Genomic DNA, 22,701 nt, shown 5'->3' on the forward strand with positions numbered 1-22,701 from the left:
AAGTGAACTCCAACCTCTCTTCTCACCAGTCTAAGGACTCCCACAGGAATCCCTCAAGTCTGGTACAATGGGGCAGTACTAGCTATAGCTGAGAGGGTTTTTGAGTAACTAGAGGGAACAGAGTTCTGCTGTGGAGATTCCCTCAGGAATGAGGACCAGGGTCATGGCCAACTTCTAGGAAGCAAGTGTAGTAGCTTACTTTTAAAACAGCAGGCTAAAATAAGCAAAACACTTTGGAAAGTCCCAGCTCATCTCATGCTTTACTTGTGATTGATTGCTAATATTACTAGAACTGCTGACAGTGTTGCTGCGTGTGCTTCAACTGCACCACAAGAAACCAAGAGCTGCAGAGCAGTTCATTCCACTGTAAAGCCATGTGAATATCCCTTAACGCACACAAGAAATTACGTTTCTATTTCAGTAAACAATTCCAGGAAGAAATGATTGCACAGGAACTTAGTGGAATCTGGCTTCTAGCAAGTGCTCTCCTTTCCCACCCACAGACACCAGGCCTCAGCAGCCCAAACGCTCCATCCAATCTCTCCTACCTCCAGGCATACATATGTAGCAGCCCTGCTCTCTTTCTCCTCTCCACTCCCATTCTTTCTCCATGAGACATGTTGATGATCATCCCCCCTGTTTGCCGCACCCCACACCCGTCACACCTATCCTCCCCAACTGCTCCATCATCAGATAGACTTTGAGCATCTGAAGCCAAAGGGGCAGCCAGGGGACACCTGTAAAATGTCCTAAGAAGGAGAACAGCAGGGCATATTGCATCCTGCCCAGCGTTCAGGCACAATCTTCCCTGCCCCAACGCCTGGAAGGAGAAGGCAGGGGAACTACCTGCCAGAGAGGCAGCCAAAGATGTGGAAGGAGGCCTCCAGAATAAGAAGGTCAGTGGTACCAAGGGCAAGTCTTGAGCCAGAGGTTGACTGTACCTCTGCCTGCTGGCAGCCTAGGCATCCCAGGAGGCATTACAAGCAGCAGAGACCAAGACCCTGCAGGGGAGGAGACATAAGGCTCCTCGGGAAACACTGAGGAGCGCTTCTGCCATAGGTGCACAATCAGGCAACCAGCTCTGGCCAGGAAGATGCCACACCCCAAAAGGAACATTCCCACATGGTGTATATATTGCTCTGACCAGTGCAGAGAAGGCCAGAGAGATGGAGGTGCATGCAAAGGCTAAAGCCAGGATGTGTGGCCACCTGTCACACTCATGAAGGCTGAGGAGTAGGAGATGGGAAGGGTATCAGACACCTATCTAGGAGAAGTGCTGTGGCATGATGGAGCAGACCCACTGTGGCAATCATCCTGATTGCCCCAGCAAACAGGACCCCAATGCAAAGGGAGGATGTTTGTGTAAGAGCTGCTTGTGCCTCCTGCCTGTGGCAGCAAAACAGCAACCTCACCTGCGGTGCTGAGGTCAGCTAAGGAGTTGGCTGATCACCAGACCCAAATCATACACCCTTTTCCTTTCTGAATTACAGAAAAGTGAGTGGCGTGAGGCGAAACTGCGTGACCGCCCCTCTTGAGAGCACAGACATGCCTCCTGCCAATCCATGTTTCCTCACTGGAACAGAGGTCTCGCCTCAGTGGTCTCTGCTCATACCTCAGTTTCGCAGCCAGCAGCCCCAATGTTAGATGATGGCCATATTCAGCCCCAAAGTTTCCTTCTGTATCCCCACCACTCATCACATTCAGCTCAGCAGCTATGGTCTGCTAGGCTTTATTTGCTGCAAGCCTTCTGGCCCCGCCCCTGATTTCTCCCACCATAACCCCTGCCGAAGCCATCTGTGATCTGAACCACCTCAATCCAGATCCTTGTCCTTCTCGATGTGAAAATTATTGCACGCACACAGGCCAGATAGGAAGGCACCTCCCCACCACCACCTGCCTGATGGCTCTATCCATTGAGCTTCTCTTAGGGCTTCCTCCCATATTTCCTTTCACCTCCCTTATGCTCTTGGATGCGAGTGCCAATATTACAGGCTCACAACCTATGTATCACCTGGAGGTTTGAGACCATGCCTAAATGTGGAATTACTAGGTAGGACTTTGTGAACAGCTTCATGGCTAGATGTCCCATATGTACCACCCCCCAACACACACCTCTAACAGACCCACCACCAAGGCTGCTCATAGGACAGGATAAGTCGTTCTGGATCTGGCCAGGAGGACTAAAGGAAGGAGAGTTTTGCCCCTTACATCACTCAAGGTTTCACAGGTTTCCTGTCACAGCAGGCAGCTTGCCACTTCTCCTGCGCTGTGTCTGCGCAGGCACTGTGTCTACGCAGGCGCTGTGTCTGTGGGCGAGGGGGAGCTCGGGCAAAGCTGAGTCTGGGAAGCAGAGGGAGGGGAGCAGCGTTGAAAGTGCAAGAAGGGCAAAGTGGTCCACTGAACTCCGACAGTGCTGCGGTACTGGGGTCGGCACTGGGACAGTCAGTCACCTCTACAGAAGTGTCCAAACAAAACAAACTTGTCTCAGCACCCATGGACACCCAAGCCACTCTAGTAGCACAGCTTCCCTGGGTGAGCTTAGCCTGGTCAGTTATTCATGTTGGTTAGCACAGCTGGGAGAAGAAAGTGCAAACCTGCCCCCAGCTCAGACGACAGTGGCTGGGCTCAGCTTGTTTCCTTGCTCATATTTAGATGACGCAGTGTCAGGGAGGAGCATTGCGTCAGGCTCCCATGGCCCTCAAAACCAAAAGAGAAAGCAGAAGGCAGCTGCTTGTGACACAACCGGGGCTGTGGTGTCAGAGCCCAGCCAGCACAGGCCCTGGTAGCAGCCACAGACCAGCTCAGCTCGCCAGGGCAGCACCTCGGCCCTCTCCAGCGTTTCAGCTCCGCACCCAGCCAGATGGGCAGCCCGTAAGTATCCTCCACTGGGTCCCCCACCTTTTTAATGCTGCTGGCATCGGGGGGAGCTGCCAGGAGAAGTGGTGCTGGAGGGTGCAAATGTCTGGGAGGGAGCAGGTCCTTCCCCAGTTGTGGCACACTTTTGGGGCAGTTCCTCTGCAGTCTGGTCTGTGTGCCGCTGGCTGGTTTCTGTTTGCCAGCAATCCTTAGCTTGTCAGCGGCCTTTCTTCACCTGTGGTTTCCCCGCAGCCAATCCTGCCTGAGGGGAAAACAGGGATCCTGGTGGGGGGGGAGCAGGTGGCTTGAAGGAAAGGTGCCAAGTCCAAAGCTGCCTTCCTTTCCCACCACTCTTGCACCGCTTTACTCCCCCAGCGGCCGGGGACGGGGGATGCAGGAAAGCCCAGTCGCCTGGGGGGGCTCTTCAAGAGAAAATGCCCATTCCCTCGCCCCTTTGCATTCAGCTTGTTCACTGCAGCGGGGTCTGGCGGCTCCACAGAGATATTTGTCCCTGCACAGAGGCCAGATTCTGCGCAGGAGCTGCATGCCTTGGCCTCCCCGTCCCGCTGCCTTTGCCCAGGCACTGAGCCAGTAGCTCACTGGGCGGAAGGCACAGCCCCAGCCTGGGAAGGTGCTCGCCCGCCTACGAGCCAGCAGAGGGAAGGGCCGTGCAGTCCCAGGAGCACAGAGGGTCCCTACAAGCCCCATCTCACACACAGACACCCCAGGGAGCTCCTGAGCCGTGCACATGGAGCCTCTCTCTGCCCGGGAGACTGAGACACAGAGCTCTCCCATGGTGAAGTCCAGTGCTTCCAGCGATGCCTGCCCAGAAACAATGGGGCTGAAGCCAGGCTGGGGCTCGCTATGCCATGCTCGGGTTCCCCTTTCTTGCACCTTTGAGGTAGAGCCGCAGACTCTCCCATCCAAAGGCACAGGCGCCTCCTTAGAAGCAGAGGGGCTGCAGATGTCTGGGAAAAGCCTCAGCTGGACACCGGGTGACACCTCTTTCCTGTTTATCCCCTGCTTCTCAGCCAGGCTGCCTCCAAACCGGCCTCGGGGCCGAGCTGCAGAGCTCACAAATGCCATGTCTGCGGCTGCGCTGGTGGCGGGGTGCCAGCTCTCAGCTTTCATTGCAAACCATACGTTGCCTCCAGGCCAGCCATGCGGTCTCTGCCCCAGCTGGCACAGGGCACCTGCACCAGGCGTGTTTCTGTCCCTGTCACAGTTACATCTGGGGACAGAGATTTACCTGCTGGGCTGGGCTGGGGAGGCAGCAGGAAGCTGAGGGGCAAATCTGCCTGCACTTCAGCAGAGTGAACAGAGAGACATCACTGGGGAAAGAAAATAGGTCCTTATAGACATGAGCCTCAAAGCAGAAGGGAGGGCAGAGATACCATGGGATTTCCCTGAGCCGTGATACATGCAGAGATCACATCGCAGCACAGGGTCTCTGAGGTGGCTCTCCTCCACCCCTGCCATATATTTCCATGAATCTGCTGGGAATTTAATTCTCTGTCCCCTCTCTAGTAAATGTGCAACTAGGACAATTTTTAATTGCTTTTATATTTTATGGAGGCAGGGGTAAACAAAAGGTAACATGAGATGATTGAACAAAAAGCCCGTGTTTCTACAAGCGTGCCTTCCTTAGGAAACTGGTCTAAAGAAATACAACAGCAAGGGTTGGTGGGTGGGCAGGGCCAGGAGCCGTCTGGGCTGTACCGGTCCCAGCTCTGAGTTCCGACAGAAATCCCTGGGGAGCTGGTCAGCTAACCAAGAACCCCCTCCAAGCACAGCTTGTTCTCCCTCTGAGGGCTGCAAGGCAGGATGGCAGGGAGAACGGTGGGCGGGCGTGAGCCCTTGCGGGACAGGGAGAGGAAGAGCAGCAATGCCTGGCTGCAGGAGAGCACACGTAAAGACAGACAAACCAAGAGGCAATACCAGGGGCAAGACAAACCCTGGTGAAATCACATGTACGTGAGGTCTCATTCTGCAGCACGCCCTGGGCCTGAGCACGAATATTTTCCTGGTCATTTGTGTCTTCATTGTAGATTCAGAAGAATGGACATCCTCCATGTGACCTTCCAGTCTCTCCAGAAGCCTGTTGTGAAGAAGACCTCCAAGGGAAGCTACAAGAAGTGAGGTATTGACCAGAGGAAGGAGACAGGTTGGTGTCTGGATGCTGTGACCCCCTTCCATGCTGTGTGTGTGCTCTTCCTGGCTATGATTGTGTGGAGGAAGAGAAGTTTGGGACAGAGAAGCTTTATCCCCATGCACATTAAGAATAGGTGCCCCACTCCCAAGTATCCAGGGAGACAGGTATTGGGAAGGGGATGCTGAAGGGTCTCTAGTCACCAGCACTGCAGCCAGGCACCGGATACAGATTGAGTGGGGTCTCTCCTGGCACTCTAAAAACTCAGAGGCTGTACCAAATCCACAAGCAGCTGTGGGGTGATGGCCTAGGACATCCAGGACATCGGGATGATATACCACTGGGCAATGGGCAGTGGAGGGGAGACAGCAGGACCAACGTTGTGAACTTCTTGAGGGAAGGTGGTAAATGATTCACAGGAGATAATGCTTGGCAAAGGCAGGAAAGGCGTTATTTCCAGAGCCTCAAGCCAGAGGCTGACCTTGAAGCCAAGGTCTCTGAGCTCCTTGCCCTATGTTTGTGCCTTTGTGCAGACCCGGGTGGCCGGTGCCGTGATGCCATGTCACTCTGCAGCCAGTGATACCCCTTCCTGATGCCACTTCCCTGTTTTTCAGCACGAAGCAACAGCACAAAACAGAAGCCTGCAAGAGGGCACTGAGGACAGCCCACATTTCTGGGAGAAGAGCAGGGAGTCGGGTTTGCCAGGCAGTCTGAGAGAGGAGCAAGGAGGATGGCAGGTCTGTCTCCGTAGCACCCATCTCCCCGAGCCTCAGAGGGCAAGTGGCTGCAGGTGGGTCTGGGGCACCTCTTTGTGGTGGACAACTGCCTGTCCATGTGGGACATCAGTCCTCAGGCAACTGGGATAGAGGAGCACCATTTCTGCCAGCCTCAGTGGGGAGCAGGGCTGTGGGCAATCAGCCCTGCTGTGCCCAGAAATGTGCGGGCATGCAGTGCATGCTGGAAACAAGTGGCATCGGGTGTCCCAGAGCTATGGGGCGTGGGGGGAGGCAAAGGGAGCCCTGCACTTCAGACCCTGTCATGCCTGCATTTTACTCAGTAGTCCAAAGATCACAAGGCATGTCCTTGTCTGACCAGAACTGAAAGAAAAGCATTTTCCCAGAATAGCTCTTAACCCCCTCCTTACCACACAGCAGTGTTTTGTTCCCCTCCCATCACTGCAGTTTGCTGACAAATGCCTCTCTTGTCCAACGTGACACCATGGTGCAAAGGGCGTGTGTGGGACTAAGGGAGCCATACTGTCCTCCCAGTGATGGTCCACGCACGGGACATCATTAAGCCACCTTTGCTGTGACCAAAAATGCACCTCCCTCGACCCAGTAACACATGCACAGCACAGTCAGAGGCAGGACTGAGACACTCCTGCTCTACTTGCAAGAGGAGTCCTGAGACCTCAGTGACGCGGGCTCAGAGCACATCGTGGGAAGGGTGCCATAACACGCAACAACCAAAGGGTCCCCCCCTTCATGTTTTGCAGCGGGCATCATCACAGCAGGGTTCACCATGGCATCAAGACAGCATGCATGCACCAGGATGGGTGTGCTGCAACAGAGGTGCACTGGGCGTCTGCTCTGTGCGCTGACCCTCCTCGAGGCTGCTGGGACCTTGGCCTTGATGCTCTACGCGCTGCTGTGGGAAGCCGGGAACCTGGTAAACCTTCCTGACAAACGCATTGGCTTTTACAACTTCTGCCTGTGGAATGAGACAGCCAGGGAGCTGCAGTGCCTGGAGTACAAGCATATGGAGGCGATGGGCATCAGCCTACTAGGAATGGTGCTAGCCAGGGTTTGTGTGTATGCCTGCCTGGTCTTCACCATATTCTACCCCATTTTTGTTGCACATGTGAAGTGCGCAGAGGAGAGAAAGGGCTGGAAGGTGATCCTCATCATACTCACCATCAAGACAATAATCCTGTCTGGAGGCCTGGGTACATTTCTTTTCCAAACCTCGCAGTGGATTCACCCCTCTGATTTCACTGGGGGCTTCCAGGCACTGCTTGGGACTCAGGCTCTGCTACTGCTCCAGATTCTCACTGTCACTGTGTACCTCAGCTGGGCCAAACACACACACCCACGTCAAAGCCCTTTTACTGAAGAGGCCCTGCCCATTGAGATTTGACAGTGAAGAAGATGTAAGAGCTATTGATAACCTGATTTAAAACAGCAATCCCACTACAGCTTTAGTCAACAGCAGAAATTCGATCCTTAGTCCAAAGGCCCATGTCCAGCCATGCTCTGGCACATGGCTGCATGCAGCGCTCCTGCAGCAAGCAGGCAGCAGACACCAAGACCCACCGCACAATGTGGAAACTTCCAGGGAACAGCAGCGTGTAATACACCCCTTGGCCTGGGGCACAGCATCAAAGCGACAGCATTTCTGGCCCTGACCCAGAGGACAGCAAAGGGAACAGATCAGAACCAGCACACAGTGGACACAGCTCTCTGGCCATATCTAGCCTAAGTACAGGCAGGCAGAGAAGCAAACAGGCTTCCTTTCTTGGAGTTGCCCAAAGAGACTTTGCTGCTTCTCCACCTCCCGGACTAACCAGGGATGCCTTCGAGGCAATTGTAACTTGAGGAGCTGTGGCTTCACACTGCCATCACAGCAGTGGCAGCCCCAGAGGTGCACTGGAAATACTCTTCAGCAGGAGCACCTGTACTTTACGGGCTGGAATAATATCTGGAGTGACTCTGCTTTAGTTTGTTAGGGTGAAGTGGCCCACATCCAACCCCAGCAGCAGCAGAGCACCTGGAGGTGCAGCCTAACAACTTGCTGAACACTGAACACAGCCCTAATGAGGAGGGTTTCCACAAGGAAGCAGAGGATTTTGGCGCAGAGCCCCAGGTTTGTTGCCACTGATGTTACGGGGCTGAGCCCAGCACTGCAGCAGCCTTTGAGACTCCAGAACTGGTTCTGTGCGAGGGCAGCTCACCGCAAAGCTAGCTCAGACCAACACACACCCTGCGCAAGGGTGTGCTTGGGGAGCAGGGCCAGAGCTGCCAAAGGCTGGGGTGCAGTGCCCCAGCTGGGCCATCATAGCCAGAGCACTGGATGGCGTCTCTCCGCCATGGCAGTGCACAGCACCACTCCATGCCATGTCTGTAACCTCGCACAAAGAAGCGCCTGCTTTCACCCACATTCCCTTCAGGGACATGAGGGTCTGTTTTCTCTCCTGCTGCAATCTTGGTGGGGATGTGGCTAGTGATGCTGGTTTGACTGAATTCTTCATTTCAATAAAGGTTCTTGCACCTGCCCCGGCCTCATGTGGTTTGTTCATCCCCCTTTTGGACTGGGAAGAGGACGCTGAGCTATCCTCATCCCTTCCTAGACCCCCATGCACACTGCCATGGGGTCAGCCCCCTCAGAATGGTCCCTGCCCCTGCCAGTCTGCTCCCACCCATGTCTTCCTCAGCTATGGGGAGGCCTGCCCGAGCCTGGAGGCAAATTCAGCATCAGGTCCAATGGGGACAGCATGCCAGGCCCCATTGCAGCTGTCGCAGAGCGACTGCAAGGACACGGGAGCCCCAAGGCTGAACCACAACTATCCAGCTCTGCAGAGCCAGCAAAGGCCTTCCAAGGCCAGCAGCTCCCTGCTCCCCTCCAGTGCCAACACTGACCCACCAAACGGACACTCACAGAAACCCGAACGTCCTCTTTAATCTGTCCACGCTCTGAGATGCTAAACAGAAATGAACATGACCTAATCTGGCGCCAAATCCCACTGAACCCAGCGCACACTGGGAGAAGTGAGTGCTGCCTTCCTTTTCCCCCATGGCCTTCATGGGCCTCCTACCAGTTCCATAGGCCACCAACACGGCAGATACACAGCCCACTCCAGGCCCTCCTCCCACCATCCTCAATGCTGTGGGAGGGGACACCCTCCTCACTGTCCCCTTTGTTCCTGGCAAGCCGCAGAGAAGGCAACATTAGCTGAAAAAGATCTCCCTGACGTATTTCAGAACATCGTCCTCAGAGTCCTCCCAGCCTGTCCTCTCTGCGTCAGCACCGGCACCAGCGTCAGGAGGCGATGGGAGAGCTGGACTGCGGTCACTGCCTCCCCCCGTGCTGGCTGTGCTTCTGGGAGCCTCGTTTGGTGTTGGCTGGAGCTCCTGCTCCTCTTTGCTCCCGGACCGGGCCTTCTCCTCACCTTCCTCGCACTGTAGATTCTGACCAAAGGGAAAACAACCAGACCCGGCTGTGCGCGACTTCACCTCGGGAGCGCCCCAAGGGGTAGGGCGGGACACCCCTCGCCAGGCCCCAGGTCCGCGGTGGACCCTGTTTTCGTCCCGCAGCGCCCGGCGAGGCGGCCGGGGAGCAAAGGCAGCTGCGCCAGCCCCGGCAGCCTCCAGGAACCGGGAGGAGGGGACGGGGAAAGCCGGGCGGCGCTCCGCAGCGCCCCCAGACCCACCTCCCAGAGAGGGGCCGCTAGGGAGCCGGGGGCGGCAGCGCTCCCTGCCCGCGCCCGGAGCTCTGCCGCCCGCCCGGCCGCGCTCGGGTACGGCCAGGGCCGCGCCCCCACCCCCGGGGGTCCGGGCTCACCTCGGCCAGGACCGCCAGGGCCACGTCCACCAGCTCCGCCTCGTTCATGCAGTACACCACCACCGCCGCCGCCCTGGGCACCGCACGGGGAGACACTCAGCGCGGGCAGAGCGCGGGCAGGGCGCGAGCAGGGCGCTGGCAGGGCCCGCCCTCGCCCGCCCGCCGCCCTCGCCGCTCCCCCCGCCGCCCTCGCCGCTCACCCCGCCCCAGCGGCGCTACCTGGGCCCTGCCGCCGCCCGCCGCCGCCCGGCCTTGGGGGGCGCAGCCGCCCCCCGCTCGTCCCCCGCCGCCCCCATCCAGGCCGGGAGGAGCCGCCGCCGCGCGCCCGCCGCCATCCCCCGCGCGGCAGCACCGCGGGCGGGGTGACGCGAAGTGGCCCCGGAAGCCACGCCCCCCACCCCCGCCCCGGGCGGGAAGCCCAGCCGACGGCGCGCTGAGGCTAGCCGTGTCCGCGCAGCACGGCAGGAGTGGTGGTGCCGCTGGGTCAGCTTTCTCCCGTCACTCCGAGCCCTCTAACTCGCTAAACCCTGAGCGTAGGCGAGCAGCAAAACCACCCCAACCCCCTGCAAAAACCCAAGTCATGACAGAACCCGGCGCTTGATCAGGCGGGGAGGGAGGCACTGCAGGCGGGCAACCACCCAGGGAGGCCGCGCAGCCGGGCTCGGGCTCCGGTGACAGCCCGGCAGCTGGGACGGACAGGCAGATCCAGCGGGTCGGCGCCCCAGCATACACAGCTCCCGCCGTTCACGCAGCACCGGTGGAGCGGTGGGAAAGGGCGAAGCTTTGCTGCACGTTCAACGGTTTGTCAGCAGCCCCATCCGTGGGCACCCCTGACGTATTTTACTCCAAAACCTCGCCCGAAGCGCCGAGGGACGCATCCTCCAACAGTCTAAAAAGGGAGCAAATAGGGCGCTTGAACAGCAGCTGTGCAAATGGCACATTTTCAAAGGCATTTTCCGGCGGCTCGGCCCACGCCCCGGGGACACCCGGACGGCGGAGGCACAGACCACTCGTCCGGGGCCGGCGTCACCCGGACCCCCTGTAACGCCACCGTTACGCCCCCCGTGACGCCCGTAGCATCCTGGCTTGTATCAGAAATAGCGTGGCCAGCAGAACTAGGGAAGCGATTGTCCCTTTGTACTCGGCACTGGTGAGGCCGCACCTCGACTGCTGTGCTCTTTTTTTGGCCCCTCACTACAAGAAAGACATTGAGGTGCTGGAGCGTGTCCAAAGAAGAGCAACGAAGCTGGGGAAGGGTCTAGAGAACGAGTCCTGTGAGGAGCGGCTGAGGGAACTGGGGTTGTTCAGCCTGGAGAAAAGGAGCCTGAGGGGAGACCTTATTGCTCTCTACAACCACCTGAAAGGAGGTTGTAGCGAGGTGGGTGTCGGTCTCTTTTCCCAAGCAGCGAGGGAGAGGACAAGAGGAAAGGGCCTCAAGTTGCGCCAGGGGAGGTTTAGATTGGCTATTAATTAGGAAAAAAGTCTTCACTGAAAGGGTTATCAAGCACTGGAAGAGGCTGCCCAGGGAAGTGGTTGAGTCACCATCCCTGGAGGTATTTAGAAGACGTGTAGATGTGGCGCCTAGGGACGCGGTTTAGGGGTGGACTTGGCAGTGTTAGGTTTAGGGTTCGACTCGATAATCTTAAAGGTCTTTTCCAACCTAAATGATTCTCTGATTCTCTGATTCTACCTCAGAATCACAGGGGGAGTCATCATCTTCCTCTTGTTCTGCTCCTGCCACTGGCAAGACACCTACAAAGGAGGTAAGAAGAGCGACGCTGCAGTGAGTGCTTATTTCACTCTGCTTTTCCCCATCCGCTTCAAGATGGTGACATTTCCCAACAGCTGGAGATGCAGTCGAAAAAACGCATGCAGCGGGCAAGACAAGACCAGGACCTGTGAGCAAAGTTGTCCGCTTTGCATGGGACTCGGGAAGAACCGGGGCAGAACCAGGGCTTAACCTCAGAAGTCGTTGGGAGACTAGCATGGTGGGTCACAGCCAAACAGAGCAGTCTAAAAGAGAGATGGGAGAAAGAGCTGGACAAGAAATAAGGCAAAAACCGCAAGAAGTCGATCCGTATCTGCATGTAATGCAATTTTCCATGTGTGTCTGTAGCCCACAGGCTGTAACTTTGTTGTTGACAGGTTTGAGTGTTTGGTTTTCGGTATCTGGATCCGCGCATTAGTGCTGTACTGCCAGGATGCACGTTCCAGTGCCGCCTTTGGCCCAGCCTGCTGTAAAACTAACGCACAGCCTTTTCTTTTCCCGCCCTTCCCCAGTCACAGCTGAAGGTCTAACACAGTTAGCGATGAGAAGATGCTGGAGCAGAGGAAGTGCCAGTGCCAGAAAACAAGGAGTGCTCACAGGGAGATGAATGAAGCCTGGAAACCTTTGCCTTCCACCTTGTGCAGCCACTGTCCTGCATCTAATTCCAAGTGTTCTCCTGCAGCTTGGTATTTAATAAACTGTGTCATCTAGTACGTGTCTTAGTTTTGCCGCACCATTGGAGCGCTTTGGACCTAGCGGGTTTGGATGAGGAGAGTCCTGTTTTTGAAGGCTCACTCAGGCTCTCTTCCTATGCAGGCAGTTAGCACGTCTCTCTCTGCCCTTGCTCTGAATGAAAATCAGTCCTGGAGACGTCTCCAAGAGGGAGCACGCATCTGTGTCCTTTTCCTCTGGGGAGACTTGAACCATGCTTGTGCTCAGATCAGGGACTACCGCTGAGCTACTGCTAATAATCAGTTACCAGACTCTTCCTGCCTTTTTAGAGCAATCCTCCTGGTGCTCTGGGCAGCAGGTGGTGGGCGAGCTTCTGGTAGCCATGGAAGCTTTGCAGATCCCACGGGGATGTGATGGATTTGTGGCCTGCCGCGGGGAAAGGTGTGAAGAAGTGGGCACAAGCTGGAACAGGGGGAATCCCACCTCAAGCTAAGGAAAAAACTTTTCTCTTGTGAGGGTGGTGAGAGACCGGTGTCAGGGAGCAGCGCAGGCACGCTGCTCCCTCGGGGACGGGGAGCCAAAGGGGGTCCCACGGCCAGCAGGGCCAGGCCCAGCCTCGGCCTACGCGAGCGAGGGGAGCAGGGCAGTCCCAGGGCGGGCAGCCAGGGCAGCCGAGAGCCCAGGGGGACGAACAAGTGCCTGGTGAGGCGGCAGCTCTGAGGGCAACCACGAAGTCAGGCCAGGCCGGGCTGGGGTTCAGGCCCAGTGGTGACCAGGCAAGCAGGGTCAGACGCAGCCCAGTGACGGCCAAGCAGGGCCACGGGGAGGCCAAGGGCAGGCTGGGAAGGCAGCCTGCGGGCTGGGGTCTGGAGCAGCGAGGTCCATGGCCAGGCACAGGCACAGCTGAGAGCGAGCTGGAGACAGGGACACCATGACAGAGCTCAGGCAGGGCCTGGAGGCCTCTGCCTACGCCTCAGTGGGCCTCCTGAGCCCATGGGCTGGAGGCCCCGGGGACCTGGGGTGGGCCTGGAGGCCCCAGCTCAGCCTGCTCGGGGCTGATGTGTGTCACAGACAGGTTGTGGAGTCTCCATGCTTGGAGATGCTCCAAACTGGGCGTGGCCCTGTGCGACCTGCCCTGGCTGACCCTGCTTTGAGCAGGGCGGGGACGGACAAGATGGACGAGATGAGGCCCCTTCCAGCCTCAATGACGCTGTGCTTTCAAGGCACAAACGCCTCCGATGATCTGGAAATTTCACGCTGCAGGCCCGGTTTTATTCGGCTAGACCTCCTGCCTGCTTTAATGAGCTTTTTGCCCAAGTCTGACCTCATCTTAGCTGTAACTGTCGTCTTCCTTGGGCTGCATGCAACAGGCAAAACAACTGCAGACTGTAGCCAACATCTCCAGGCACAAAGATGGCAACAGCCTTCTCAGACACCAAGTCATGTTGTGAGGTGTGATGCCACCAGTGAAGAACGGCCATAGAGTTAGCCAAGCGAATCTTGATTTCCAACCCCCAGTTTGAGAAGAACCATCACGCTCCAGGTCTGGCTGGGCAGCAGGGGAAGCTGCCAGCTTTGGAGCTCCACCTGGCCCGCTCCCCATCTCTTCAAATGCAAGGAGAGCGCTAGCTAGGCATTACAACTTTGACAAGCCACTCTTCACAAATACGCCAAAGCACACCTGGCAAAACCACACTGAAATAATGTTCCACCTCCTCTCCGGGCAATCACCCTTCACACTGGTGAATGTTAACGGATGCGTGGGCTCTAAAACCAAAATGGCCTTTGGAAGATACCAAAGGGATCTTCAAACAGTAAATTGGACCCATTCTTCACATAATTGAGAACGAGACCTCTGCCAAGGAACAACACTACTGTAAACTCCCAAGAAAGGCCAAGGACGTAAGCAGCAGTAAGCTCCGTGGCGATGTGTGAGCAGATGAAATATGGCTGCTCAGCACTCCATTCAAAGACTGTGCAATACCTGAGCCCAGCACTTGCCCTGATGTTGGGGGGGTGCAGGAGGAGAGACAGCTCCGGCGACAGAGAGCACTATACAGGACCAGACTGGTTCTGAACCTCCCTCCTCCTATCCGCCATCAGGTAGCTGCTAGGCATTATGTAGCTTCTGAACTCCAACACAAGCATTTCAAAAAGTCTGACTCGTGATCTCTCCTCTAGTTGGTAGCAGATATCTATCGCAAGGGAACACAATACATCCGAACGAACGCAATTATTTTTGTTCCTGGATGTCTTGCACTGGTCCCCCGCAGTGTGCGGGTGTCAGTGCCGGAAGCACCTGGTGAAAACACAAGGGTCTTTTCTCCATGCAGGAGACTTTCTTGGCACATCACTGCCCCAGCCACCCTCCACGTTTTGCAGCAACAGCTGAACAGACCACAGGACTCAAGGGCAAGGGAATATTTTCTTTTCTTGCTATCCTGTCCACCCTCACAGCTGCTGCCAGCTCTGTCTGTCCCACAGACGTGGGCCTGCTGCCTCCAGCTCAGCACTCAGGCCAAAAGCAGATCCCTCGTTCATAGAGGAGGGAGGCCCAAGCTGCCATTAGCCCAAGGACAGGCACCTAATCAATGTCGTTAACCCATGCAGTGCTTGGAATGTAGCACCTGTAACATGAACATGCCTGTAGTGAGTATTTCAGTCTCCAGTAGTAGTGCAGTAAGGTGGGGGGGGGGGGGGGGGGGTGTTACCCTTTACCAGCTGGCTATCAATATGGGTAGGATGGCTCATGAATGGCTGTTGTTCTTCCAGTAGAGAGTGTATGCCAGTATGGGGGTATTTTTACCGAATGCAGTTCCTTCCTTCTCTATATAGTATTCCTAAGCAACAGAAGGAATACGCAAGCTGTGAAAGGAAGGCGGAATGTTCTGCGGGAGGCACAGAAGGCCCAACAGTGCTTGACAGCTCTTGCTCTGGGACGACTGCTGACTTTCCCTTGGGCCCACCTGCACTGACCGGAGCACGTAGGATCCTTAACCAAAAGAGTGTTCGGAGTCCTTGAGAGAGGAGGAGGAGTGTTGTGGCAGCATTTAGGAAAACGCTGTAGGAAATCAGTGGAGACGTAGGAGAGGAGCCAGTATAAAAGATGAAGAAGTAACGTGGGCTTTGAGAGTCAACGTGAGAGTCAAAGCAGTCCATTCCTTTTTATCAAACCTAAACTAATGTGGTGGGTTGACCCTGGCTGGACGCCAGGTGCCCACCAAAGCCGCTCTATCACTCCCCTCCTCAGATGGACAGGGGAGAGAAAATAAAACAAAAGGCTCGTGGGTCGAGATAAGGACAGGGAGATCACCCACCAATTACCGTCACGGGCAAAACAGAGTTGACTTGGGGAAATTAGTTTAATCTATTACCAATCAAATCAGAGTAGGATAATGAGAAATAAAACCAAACCTTAAAACACCTTCCCCCCACCCCTGCCTTCTTCCCAGGCTTAACTTTAGTCCCAATTTTCTCTACCTCCTCCCCTCCAGCAGTGCAGGGGGATGGGAATGGGGGTTGCGGTCAGTTCATCACACGTTGTCGCTGCCGCTCCTTCCTCCTCAGGGGCAGGACTCCTCACACTCTTCCCCTGCTCCAGCATGGGGTCCCTCCCACAGGAGACAGTCCTCCACGAACTTCTCCAACGTGAATCCTTCCCACGCGCTACAGTTCTTCACAAACTGTTCCAGCGTGGGTCACTTCCATGGGGTGCTGTCGTGGTTTAACCCCAGTCAGCAACTAAGCACCACGCAGCCGTTTCCCCCTCCCCCTCCCCGTGGGGTGAGGAGGAGGAAAGGAAAGGAAAAAAAAGTAAAACTCGTGGGTTGAGATAAGAACAGTTTAATAACTAAAGTAAAATATAATACTAACAATAGTAATAATGAAATATAATAATAATAGTAATGAAAAGGAATATAACAAAAAAAAGGAAGGGGGGGGAAAAACCAGTGATGCACAATGCAACTGCTCACCACCCGCTGACCGATGCCCAGTTAGTTCCCAAGCCACGATCCGCGCCTCCCGGCCAGCTCCCCCCTGTTTATATACTGGGCATGACGTTCCATGGTATGGAATACCCCTTTGGCTAGTTCAGGTCAGCTGCCCTGGCTATGCTCCCTCCCAGCTTCTTGCACACCTGCTTGCTGGCAGAGCATGGGAAACTGAAAAGGCCTTGGCTTAAGATAAGCGCTACTTAGCAACAACTAAAACATCAGAGTGTTATCGACATTATTCTCACACTAAATCCAAAACACAGCACCGTACCAGCTACTAAAAAGAAAGTTAACTCTGTCCCAGCCGAAACCAGGACAGGTGCAGTCCTTCACGAACAGACTGCCCCAGCGTGGGTCCCCCCACGGGGTCACAAGTCCTGCCAGCAAACCTGCTCCAGCATGGGCTCCTCTCTCCACAGGTCCTGCCAGGAGCCTGCTCCGGCACGGGCTTCCCACAGGGCCACAGCCTCCTTCGGGCATCCACCTGCTCCAGTGTGGGGTCCTCCATGGGCTGCAGGTGGACATCTGCTCCATCGTTAACCTCCATGGGCTGCAGGGGGACAGCCTGCCTCACCATGGTCTTCACCACGGGCTGCAGGGGAATCTCTGCTCCGCGCCTGGAGCACCTCCTCCCCCTCCTTCTTCACTGACCTTGGTGTCTGCAGAGCTGTTTCTCACATAGTCTCACTCCTCTCTCCCGGCTGCAATTGCGCAGGGGGTTTTTTTCCCTTCTTAAATACATTGTCACGGAGGCGCTACCACCGTCGCTCATGGGCTCGGCTCGGCCTTGGCCAGCAGCGGGTCCGCCTTGGAGCTGGCTGGCATTGGCTCTGTCGGACATAGGGGAAGCTTCTAGCAGCTTCTCACAGAAGCCACCCCTGTAGCCCCCCCGCTACCAAAACCCTGCCACGCAAACCCAATACAACTGACTACTGGCGATTCTTGTTGTGGTTTGACAGCTGCAGGAACTGAAAGAACGGCGTATCCAGACTGACTGTTATGCCGAGTCCCTGCAGAATGCCATAAAGAAGGAGGAGAGGGAACTAACAACTTCCAGGCACCTGCAGGGCCTTCTGGCCACGTCTTCTGGAACTGCGGCTATCCCAGAGCTGGAAGAACGCATGCAACGGTAAGGAAGGAACACAGTGGAGCAAGGCGTCGCTTTCTGCGATTCGCTGGAGGAAATCTGGCCACGCGAACACGCGCCTCATACCAGCACGATGTAGGTTCACACTAGCCCCGAGGGGGTGTCACTGCGAGTGACAGCGAGAGCCAGGCGAGAGACCGCCCGACGTCCTCGCCCGCCCGAGCCAGGCGCTGGCCGCCTCCAGCTCTGCTTTTGGGGACCCGCATCCCCAGGCTCCGCGGCCACGCGCTGAGGGCGAACGCGGAGCGCGTGAGGCGACGGCCGCTTCGGCGACTGCCGCACTCTCCGGCCCCCGCCCCGGGGGCGCCCGGACGGCGGAGCCCGCTCGCCTGGGCCGGCGTCACCCCGACCCCCTGTGACGCCCCCCGTCGCCCCCTCTGTGACGCCCCGACCGCGCTCGCCGCTGCCGCTGTTAGGCCGCCCCCTGCAGGCGCCGGCGCTCAGTGCTGTCGTCGCCGCCGCCGCCGCGGGACCGGCAGCGCGTCTCTGGCTGGCAGCGTCGGGGGCTGCGAGCCGCGGCCGCCGCTCCGGGCTCGGCTCTCGGCTCTCGGCTCTTCTCGCCCTTTCCCCGCCCTCTCCCCCTCCCCGCCCGGGGCTCGGCAGGGCCCGCCGGGCGCCTCCTGCGGCCGCTAACCCCGGGGCGGGCCGTGCCCTCGTCCCCGCCGCAGCATGCAGAGGCTCATGGCACTCCTCAGGAGGGTGCGGGAGCGGCCGCCGTCCGGCAGCGCTTCCGCGCCCTCCGCCGCCGGGGCCTCCGAGCTCCGGGAGAAGGGCCGGGGCGGGCTGCACAGCGCGGCCGCCAGCGGTGACCTGGCCCAGCTGCAGCGGCGCTGGTGGCGGAAGAGACTCCGCATCAACGGGCGGGACGCGCAGAAGCAGTAAGGGGCGGGCAGTGCCCGTAGCAAAGCCTCCACCCACCCTGGCTGGAAGAGCCGGCGAAGCCCAGCGCGGTCGCAAGCGCCCCAGGAGCAGGGCTGGCTCCACAGCGCTGGCCTTACCGGAGGCCTGCCCAAGCTGGGGCAGGAGGCGGCGGATGCTCTGCTCCGCTCCGCCCCGCCCCGCCCTGCCCTGCCCTGCTCTGCTCTGCCAGCCTGGTCCCTGTAGTGAGTCCTCTGTGGAGCTCAGCAGGCCTTCGTCCAAGCAGAGACGGCTCCTTTCCTCTTGCCAGACTGAGCGCCTTGCTTGAGCGGGGCATGGATTCACAGAAAGACACGGCACAGCCTTCCCGTTGCTGTTAGAAATCCCATCCCCTCTGTCTCTGGGACACGTCTGGCGCGGGACTGATCGGGGGAAAACCCAGGGGCTTCCGCAGACTCCGCAGTCTCCGTAGACTTACGTAGCCTGCATAGACTCCAGGCTGCCAAGACGCGGTCTCCCTTTGCTGTGCTGGGTGACTGGGCAGTCCTGCTGGAGGCAGGGACCAGTGCCTGGGCATAGGAGTCTGTTTGTGCGGGTTCATTGACACAGCTGAGGAAATGCCTCCTGACTCAACGATGTGCTGGGCGTTTTTCCCAGCCAGCCCCAGGCTTTGGGTGTGCAACTGCTGCCACCGGCTCTGGAACGAGAAAGCTTCCTTTCGGCTTGTTTTTTGCCAGTTGAGGCTTGTGGCCCTATGCGGCGGGTACCACAGCCTGAAACGAGGTCTTCAGCTGTCTGTCTGTGGTAACTGAATATGTTTAATTTCTAGGACGCCTCTGCATCTTGCTTGTGCGAACGGCCATGCAGATGTCGTTCGATTTCTAGCAGGAAAGAAGTGCCAGCTAAACCCTCGTGACAATTGGAAGAAATCGCCGCTGATGAAGGTACGTGGAATATGTTATGCTGTTGTACGTTGGGCTTATCGATTATGCACTGAGCGATACGTACCTTGCATGATCCTTTATGTAGGCCTGCGTAGAAACAGGTGTGTTGTAGTCAGCGGGGAAGGGGCATGTGTTGCCTAATCTTTGGAGACGCTCGTACTTCCCAGTGTTGGGAAGATGCGGGAGTTCTGACAGAGAGAAACGTAGATGTTGGAAGTTATTCCTCCTTTGTGTCTTGTTTGCAGGCAGTAGAGGGCCAGCACAAGGACTGTGTGGCTATTCTGCTGGAGCACGGTGCCAACCCTGACCTCAGAGGTGCTGGCGGCAACACTGCCCTTCACCTGGCTGCCGTCATTCCCAGCAAATCTCTAGTGGAGCTGTTACTCGAGCACAATGCCCATATTGACGCTCGGAATAAGGTAAGCTTGGACTTTGGGTAAGGCTCCTCTTCCCAAAACTTGCTTGACTTTTCTGTGTCGTTCTAAGGGAGATGATTTCCCCTTTCAGTTGGGATACACTCCGCTTACTCTTGCGATCACCGAGCACTGTGAAGAGATGGTCGAGTTCCTTCTTCAAAAAGGAGCTGACGTGCATGCTCAAGATAACAATGAAAGGTGAAGGGTTTGTCAAAAGTGCGCGTGGGACTCCTTAGCATTGTTCAAGTTGGATTCGTGGGAGGCATAGGAATGAGCTTTGAAAAAGGACCAGGAGCTGCCCAGAAGGAGCTCCTTCTGTGTGACTTGTGAAAGCAGACCCGCACTCGGCTGCTCTCTTACCTCAGGGGACGATTTCCGCACTGAGGACTGCAACAAAGCGTTGGCTGTGGTACCACACGTGCACACGCGCATGCGTGCGCACACACACACACACACGTGCCGAGTGTGCTCTGGGCACGTGGTTGGCCTGGAGACCTCCTGAGGTCCCGCCAACCTGAATTCTCCGATGCTTCCACGTGTTTGGCTGTGCTTTCACTCTGCCTGTAGGAGAGGGGAAATGAATTGTTTGGGGAGCAAAGAGGGACTGAAGTAATGGCAATGCAATGTCCGCAGAAGCTGATGTATTTCCTGTCATCTCTTGGATGCTTTAGGAGCGCTCTTATGATTGCTGCTGTTGCTGCGAATGTGAATGTAATACGACTTCTTCTTCAGCACGGTGCTGATCCTTCTCAGGCAGACTGCTTTGGCAGCACAGCTATGCGTTATGCCACAGTGTCTCAATATGCTGAGTAAGTGTTTTACGTCCTCGTTAGAGCAGCTGCGTTCTCAGAACATCCATGCCGATGTACGGCCCTTTTTGGTAACATCACCGGGGTTTAATGAGGTGTTGAGACCTTTGCTGAAGCTGGGCTCAGTGACATCTTCTGATGCATCTCCTGTGTCAAGAGTGGATTTGGAAGTTGAGAAAAACCTCCCCCCACAGCTCTCTCTGAGAATTCACCTGTGTGCTGCCAAGCTCCACTCAACTCAACTGACTAGCAACTACCTGCCTTTTGTTTCAGAGGGGATCTAACTGACATCCCCCGAGTTAAACTCTTCAGCAGTTTTCCTCCTCTCGTGGGTAGCTTTGCACCCCTGGCCGTTCCTTCGCTAAGGTGGCTATGTGTGCTTAGCAGCTAGGCTGAAGGAAATAGCCCTCCTTCCTAGTGATGGTAGCCTAGTGATGGGTGAATGAACTGCATTATGCCTACGAGCATGCCTTGTCTAGCCATAAACAACTGCCCGCGACCTCTTGTCACTGGGTCTCAACTTCACTTCTTCTCCCCCTGCCCCTTCTGTCAGCCTGTATCGATGGGAAGCAGGAGAGAAGGGTGCCTGGGTAAACTGTGGAGTAAAAACCCCTTTAGGAATAAAGCATGTCTGAGGATCGCTCTAGCAAAACAAGACGTTCATTCCTTCCCTCCAGGCTTCTGGCACAGTATCAATGTTGCGCTAATGCACCCTTTTGCCTAGCAGCCTTGGTCTGGAGCACGTTTTTAATATTTTCTTGTCTTGTTTGTTTGGGGATGTTTGTTTTGGTTTTAGTTCTGCTTGTGAAGCAAACCTGAAAGTGGTCTCTCTCCGGAGCCCCAACTGACCCTGTGCCAGAGCTGTTAGAAGATAACACCTCTGCGATGTAGTTAACCCCTGCAGTGCTTGGAATGCAACTGCAATCTTTGTTGGCCTCTTGATACCCCACTTAGGAGCCCTCTAGACTCTCAGGTCCTCAGACTAACCATGGGAATTTCTGAAGCCCTTCAAAGTCAGGACTGGGTTTGAGGAGACGTTACCCCGGCTTGACGTGAAGAGTAGCGGCAGCATTAGTATAGCATCCTGCTGAGGTAGAAGCCTTGTAGTTAGATGTCAGTCTGCCAGAGGGCTTGTTAATCTCACTGGCCCTCAAAATGGAGAGGGGGTTTATCAGATGAGACTGTAGCCAGCAGGGGGGAGTTACTCCATAGACAAGAATACGCACCTTGTAGAGTGAACATGCCTGCAGTGAGTATTTCAGTCTCCACTACTCTAGCAGTGCAGTAAGTTGCGTATGAGTGTTACCCTTTACCAGCTGGCTATCAATATGGGTAGGATGGCTCATGAATGGCTGTTGCTCTTCCAGTAGAGAGTGTATGCCAGTGTGGGGGTATTTTTACCGAATGCATTTCCTTCCTTTCTCTATATAGTATTATTAAGCAACTGGAGGAATACACGAGCTGTGAAAGGAAGGGGGAGTGTTCTGCGGGAGGCACAGAAGGCCCAGCAGTACTTGACAGCTCTTGCTCTGGGACGACTGCTGACTTTCCCTTGGGCCCACCTGCACTGACCGGAGCAGGTAGGATCCTTCACCGTGGAGGAGGTGATGAGGACAAATCACTGTGGCCTGTAGGACAATGATAATCCATCGATTGGACGCAGGGCTTGAGGGATGGGGAATGGAAGAGTGAAATAAGCACTCACTGCAGCTTCTTACCTCCTTCGTAGGTGTCTTGCCAGCGGCAGGAGCAGAACAAGAGGAAGATGATGACTCCACCTTTGATTCTGAGGTAGAATCAGAGAATCATTTAGGTTGGAAAAGACCCTTAAGATCATCGAGTCGAACCCTAAACCTAACACTGCCAAGTCCACCCCTAAAAAGCGTCCCTAAGCGCTACATCTACACGTCTTCTAAATACCTCCAGGGATGGTGACTCAACCACTTCCCTGGGCAGCCTCTTCCAGTGCTTGATAACCCTTTCAGTGAAGACTTTTTTCCTAATTAATAGCCAATCTAAACCTCCCCTGGCGCAACTTGAGGCCCTTTCCTCTTGTCCTCTCCCTCGCTGCTTGGGAAAAGAGACCAACACCCACCTCGCTACAACCTCCTTTCAGGTGGTTGTAGAGAGCAATAAGGTCTCCCCTCAGCCTCCTTTTCTCCAGGCTGAACAACCCCAGTTCCCTCAGCCGCTCCTCACAGGACCCGTTCTCTAGACCCTTCCCCAGCTTCGTTGCTCTTCTTTGGACGCGCTCCAGCACCTCAATGTCTTTCTTGTAGTGAGGGGCCAAAAAATGAGCACAGCAGTCGAGGTGCGGCCTCACCAGTGCCGAGTACAAAGGGACAATCGCTTCCCTAGTTCTGCTGGCCACGCTATTTCTGATACAAGCCAGGATGCTATCGGCCGCCTTGGCCACCTGGCCACACTGCTGGTCATATTCAGCCGGCTGTCGACCAACACCCCCAGGTCCTTTTCCGCCGCGCGGCTTTCCAGCCACTCTTCCCCTTCGCGGAAGGAGGAGGCAGTGGGG

General features: G+C 56.2%; 3 protein-coding genes and 1 long non-coding RNA gene across 5 annotated transcripts in view; 3 read left to right on the forward strand and 1 right to left on the reverse strand.

The window, feature by feature from the left end:
- Window positions 1–2,783: 2,783 nt before the first annotated feature.
- TMEM140 (transmembrane protein 140) lies at window positions 2,784–7,310 on the forward strand. 2 transcript variants are annotated; one of them, XM_050892712.1, is made up of 4 exons: window positions 2,784–2,871; window positions 4,905–5,020; window positions 5,620–5,742; window positions 6,501–7,310. In XM_050892712.1, exons 3-4 carry the CDS (start codon window positions 5,736–5,738, stop codon window positions 7,139–7,141), a joined length of 648 nt encoding a protein of 215 aa, XP_050748669.1. In that variant the 5' UTR covers window positions 2,784–2,871; window positions 4,905–5,020; window positions 5,620–5,735; the 3' UTR covers window positions 7,142–7,310. The 2 variants fall into 2 exon arrangements, with proteins under 2 accessions (XP_050748669.1, XP_050748678.1); XM_050892721.1 differs by lacking the exons at window positions 2,784–2,871; window positions 4,905–5,020 and having other exon boundaries at window positions 5,741–5,795.
- A 1,342-nt stretch (window positions 7,311–8,652) lies between these two features.
- CYREN (cell cycle regulator of NHEJ) lies at window positions 8,653–10,440 on the reverse strand. Its single transcript, XM_050901335.1, has 4 exons — window positions 10,407–10,440; window positions 9,782–10,001; window positions 9,563–9,635; window positions 8,653–9,189 (listed from the first exon to the last, which is right to left on the reverse strand). Exons 1-4 carry the CDS (start codon window positions 10,438–10,440, stop codon window positions 8,950–8,952), a joined length of 567 nt encoding a protein of 188 aa, XP_050757292.1. The 3' UTR covers window positions 8,653–8,949.
- A 965-nt stretch (window positions 10,441–11,405) lies between these two features.
- LOC127029443 (uncharacterized) lies at window positions 11,406–12,040 on the forward strand. Its single transcript, XR_007768197.1, has 2 exons — window positions 11,406–11,550; window positions 11,843–12,040. It is a non-coding gene; the product is annotated as an uncharacterized LOC127029443 (long non-coding RNA).
- Window positions 12,041–12,933: 893 nt separating this feature from the next.
- Window positions 12,934–22,701, forward strand: part of LOC127019387 (ankyrin repeat domain-containing protein 26-like) — a 30,677-nt gene continuing 20,909 nt past the window's right edge. Inside the window, exons 1-9 of the mRNA XM_050901456.1 lie at window positions 12,934–12,978; window positions 16,957–17,126; window positions 17,813–18,022; window positions 18,832–18,946; window positions 19,192–19,365; window positions 19,454–19,560; window positions 20,034–20,171; window positions 21,603–21,751; window positions 21,901–21,962. Coding sequence (XP_050757413.1) covers window positions 12,934–12,978; window positions 16,957–17,126; window positions 17,813–18,022; window positions 18,832–18,946; window positions 19,192–19,365; window positions 19,454–19,560; window positions 20,034–20,171; window positions 21,603–21,751; window positions 21,901–21,962 — 1,170 coding nt within the window. The remainder of the gene's footprint in view (window positions 12,979–16,956; window positions 17,127–17,812; window positions 18,023–18,831; window positions 18,947–19,191; window positions 19,366–19,453; window positions 19,561–20,033; window positions 20,172–21,602; window positions 21,752–21,900; window positions 21,963–22,701) is intronic.

This window comes from Gymnogyps californianus, chromosome 1 (genome assembly GCF_018139145.2).
Source record: "Gymnogyps californianus isolate 813 chromosome 1, ASM1813914v2, whole genome shotgun sequence".
Taxonomy (NCBI): Eukaryota; Metazoa; Chordata; class Aves; order Accipitriformes; family Cathartidae; genus Gymnogyps; species Gymnogyps californianus.

Excerpts from the sequence above, each read along its gene's own strand:
- CYREN (XM_050901335.1), bottom strand. The coding sequence starts at position 10,440 with ATGCGTCCCTCGGCGCTTCGGGCGAGGTTTTGGA. Across the intron at positions 10,002-10,406 it reads GCTTCGGGCGAGGTTTTGGA|CCTCAGCGCGCCGTCGGCTG; the intron begins GTAAAATACGTC and ends GGACACGGCTAG. Across the intron at positions 9,190-9,562 it reads CCCTGGCGGTCCTGGCCGAG|AATCTACAGTGCGAGGAAGG; the intron begins GTGAGCCCGGAC and ends CCCTTTGGTCAG.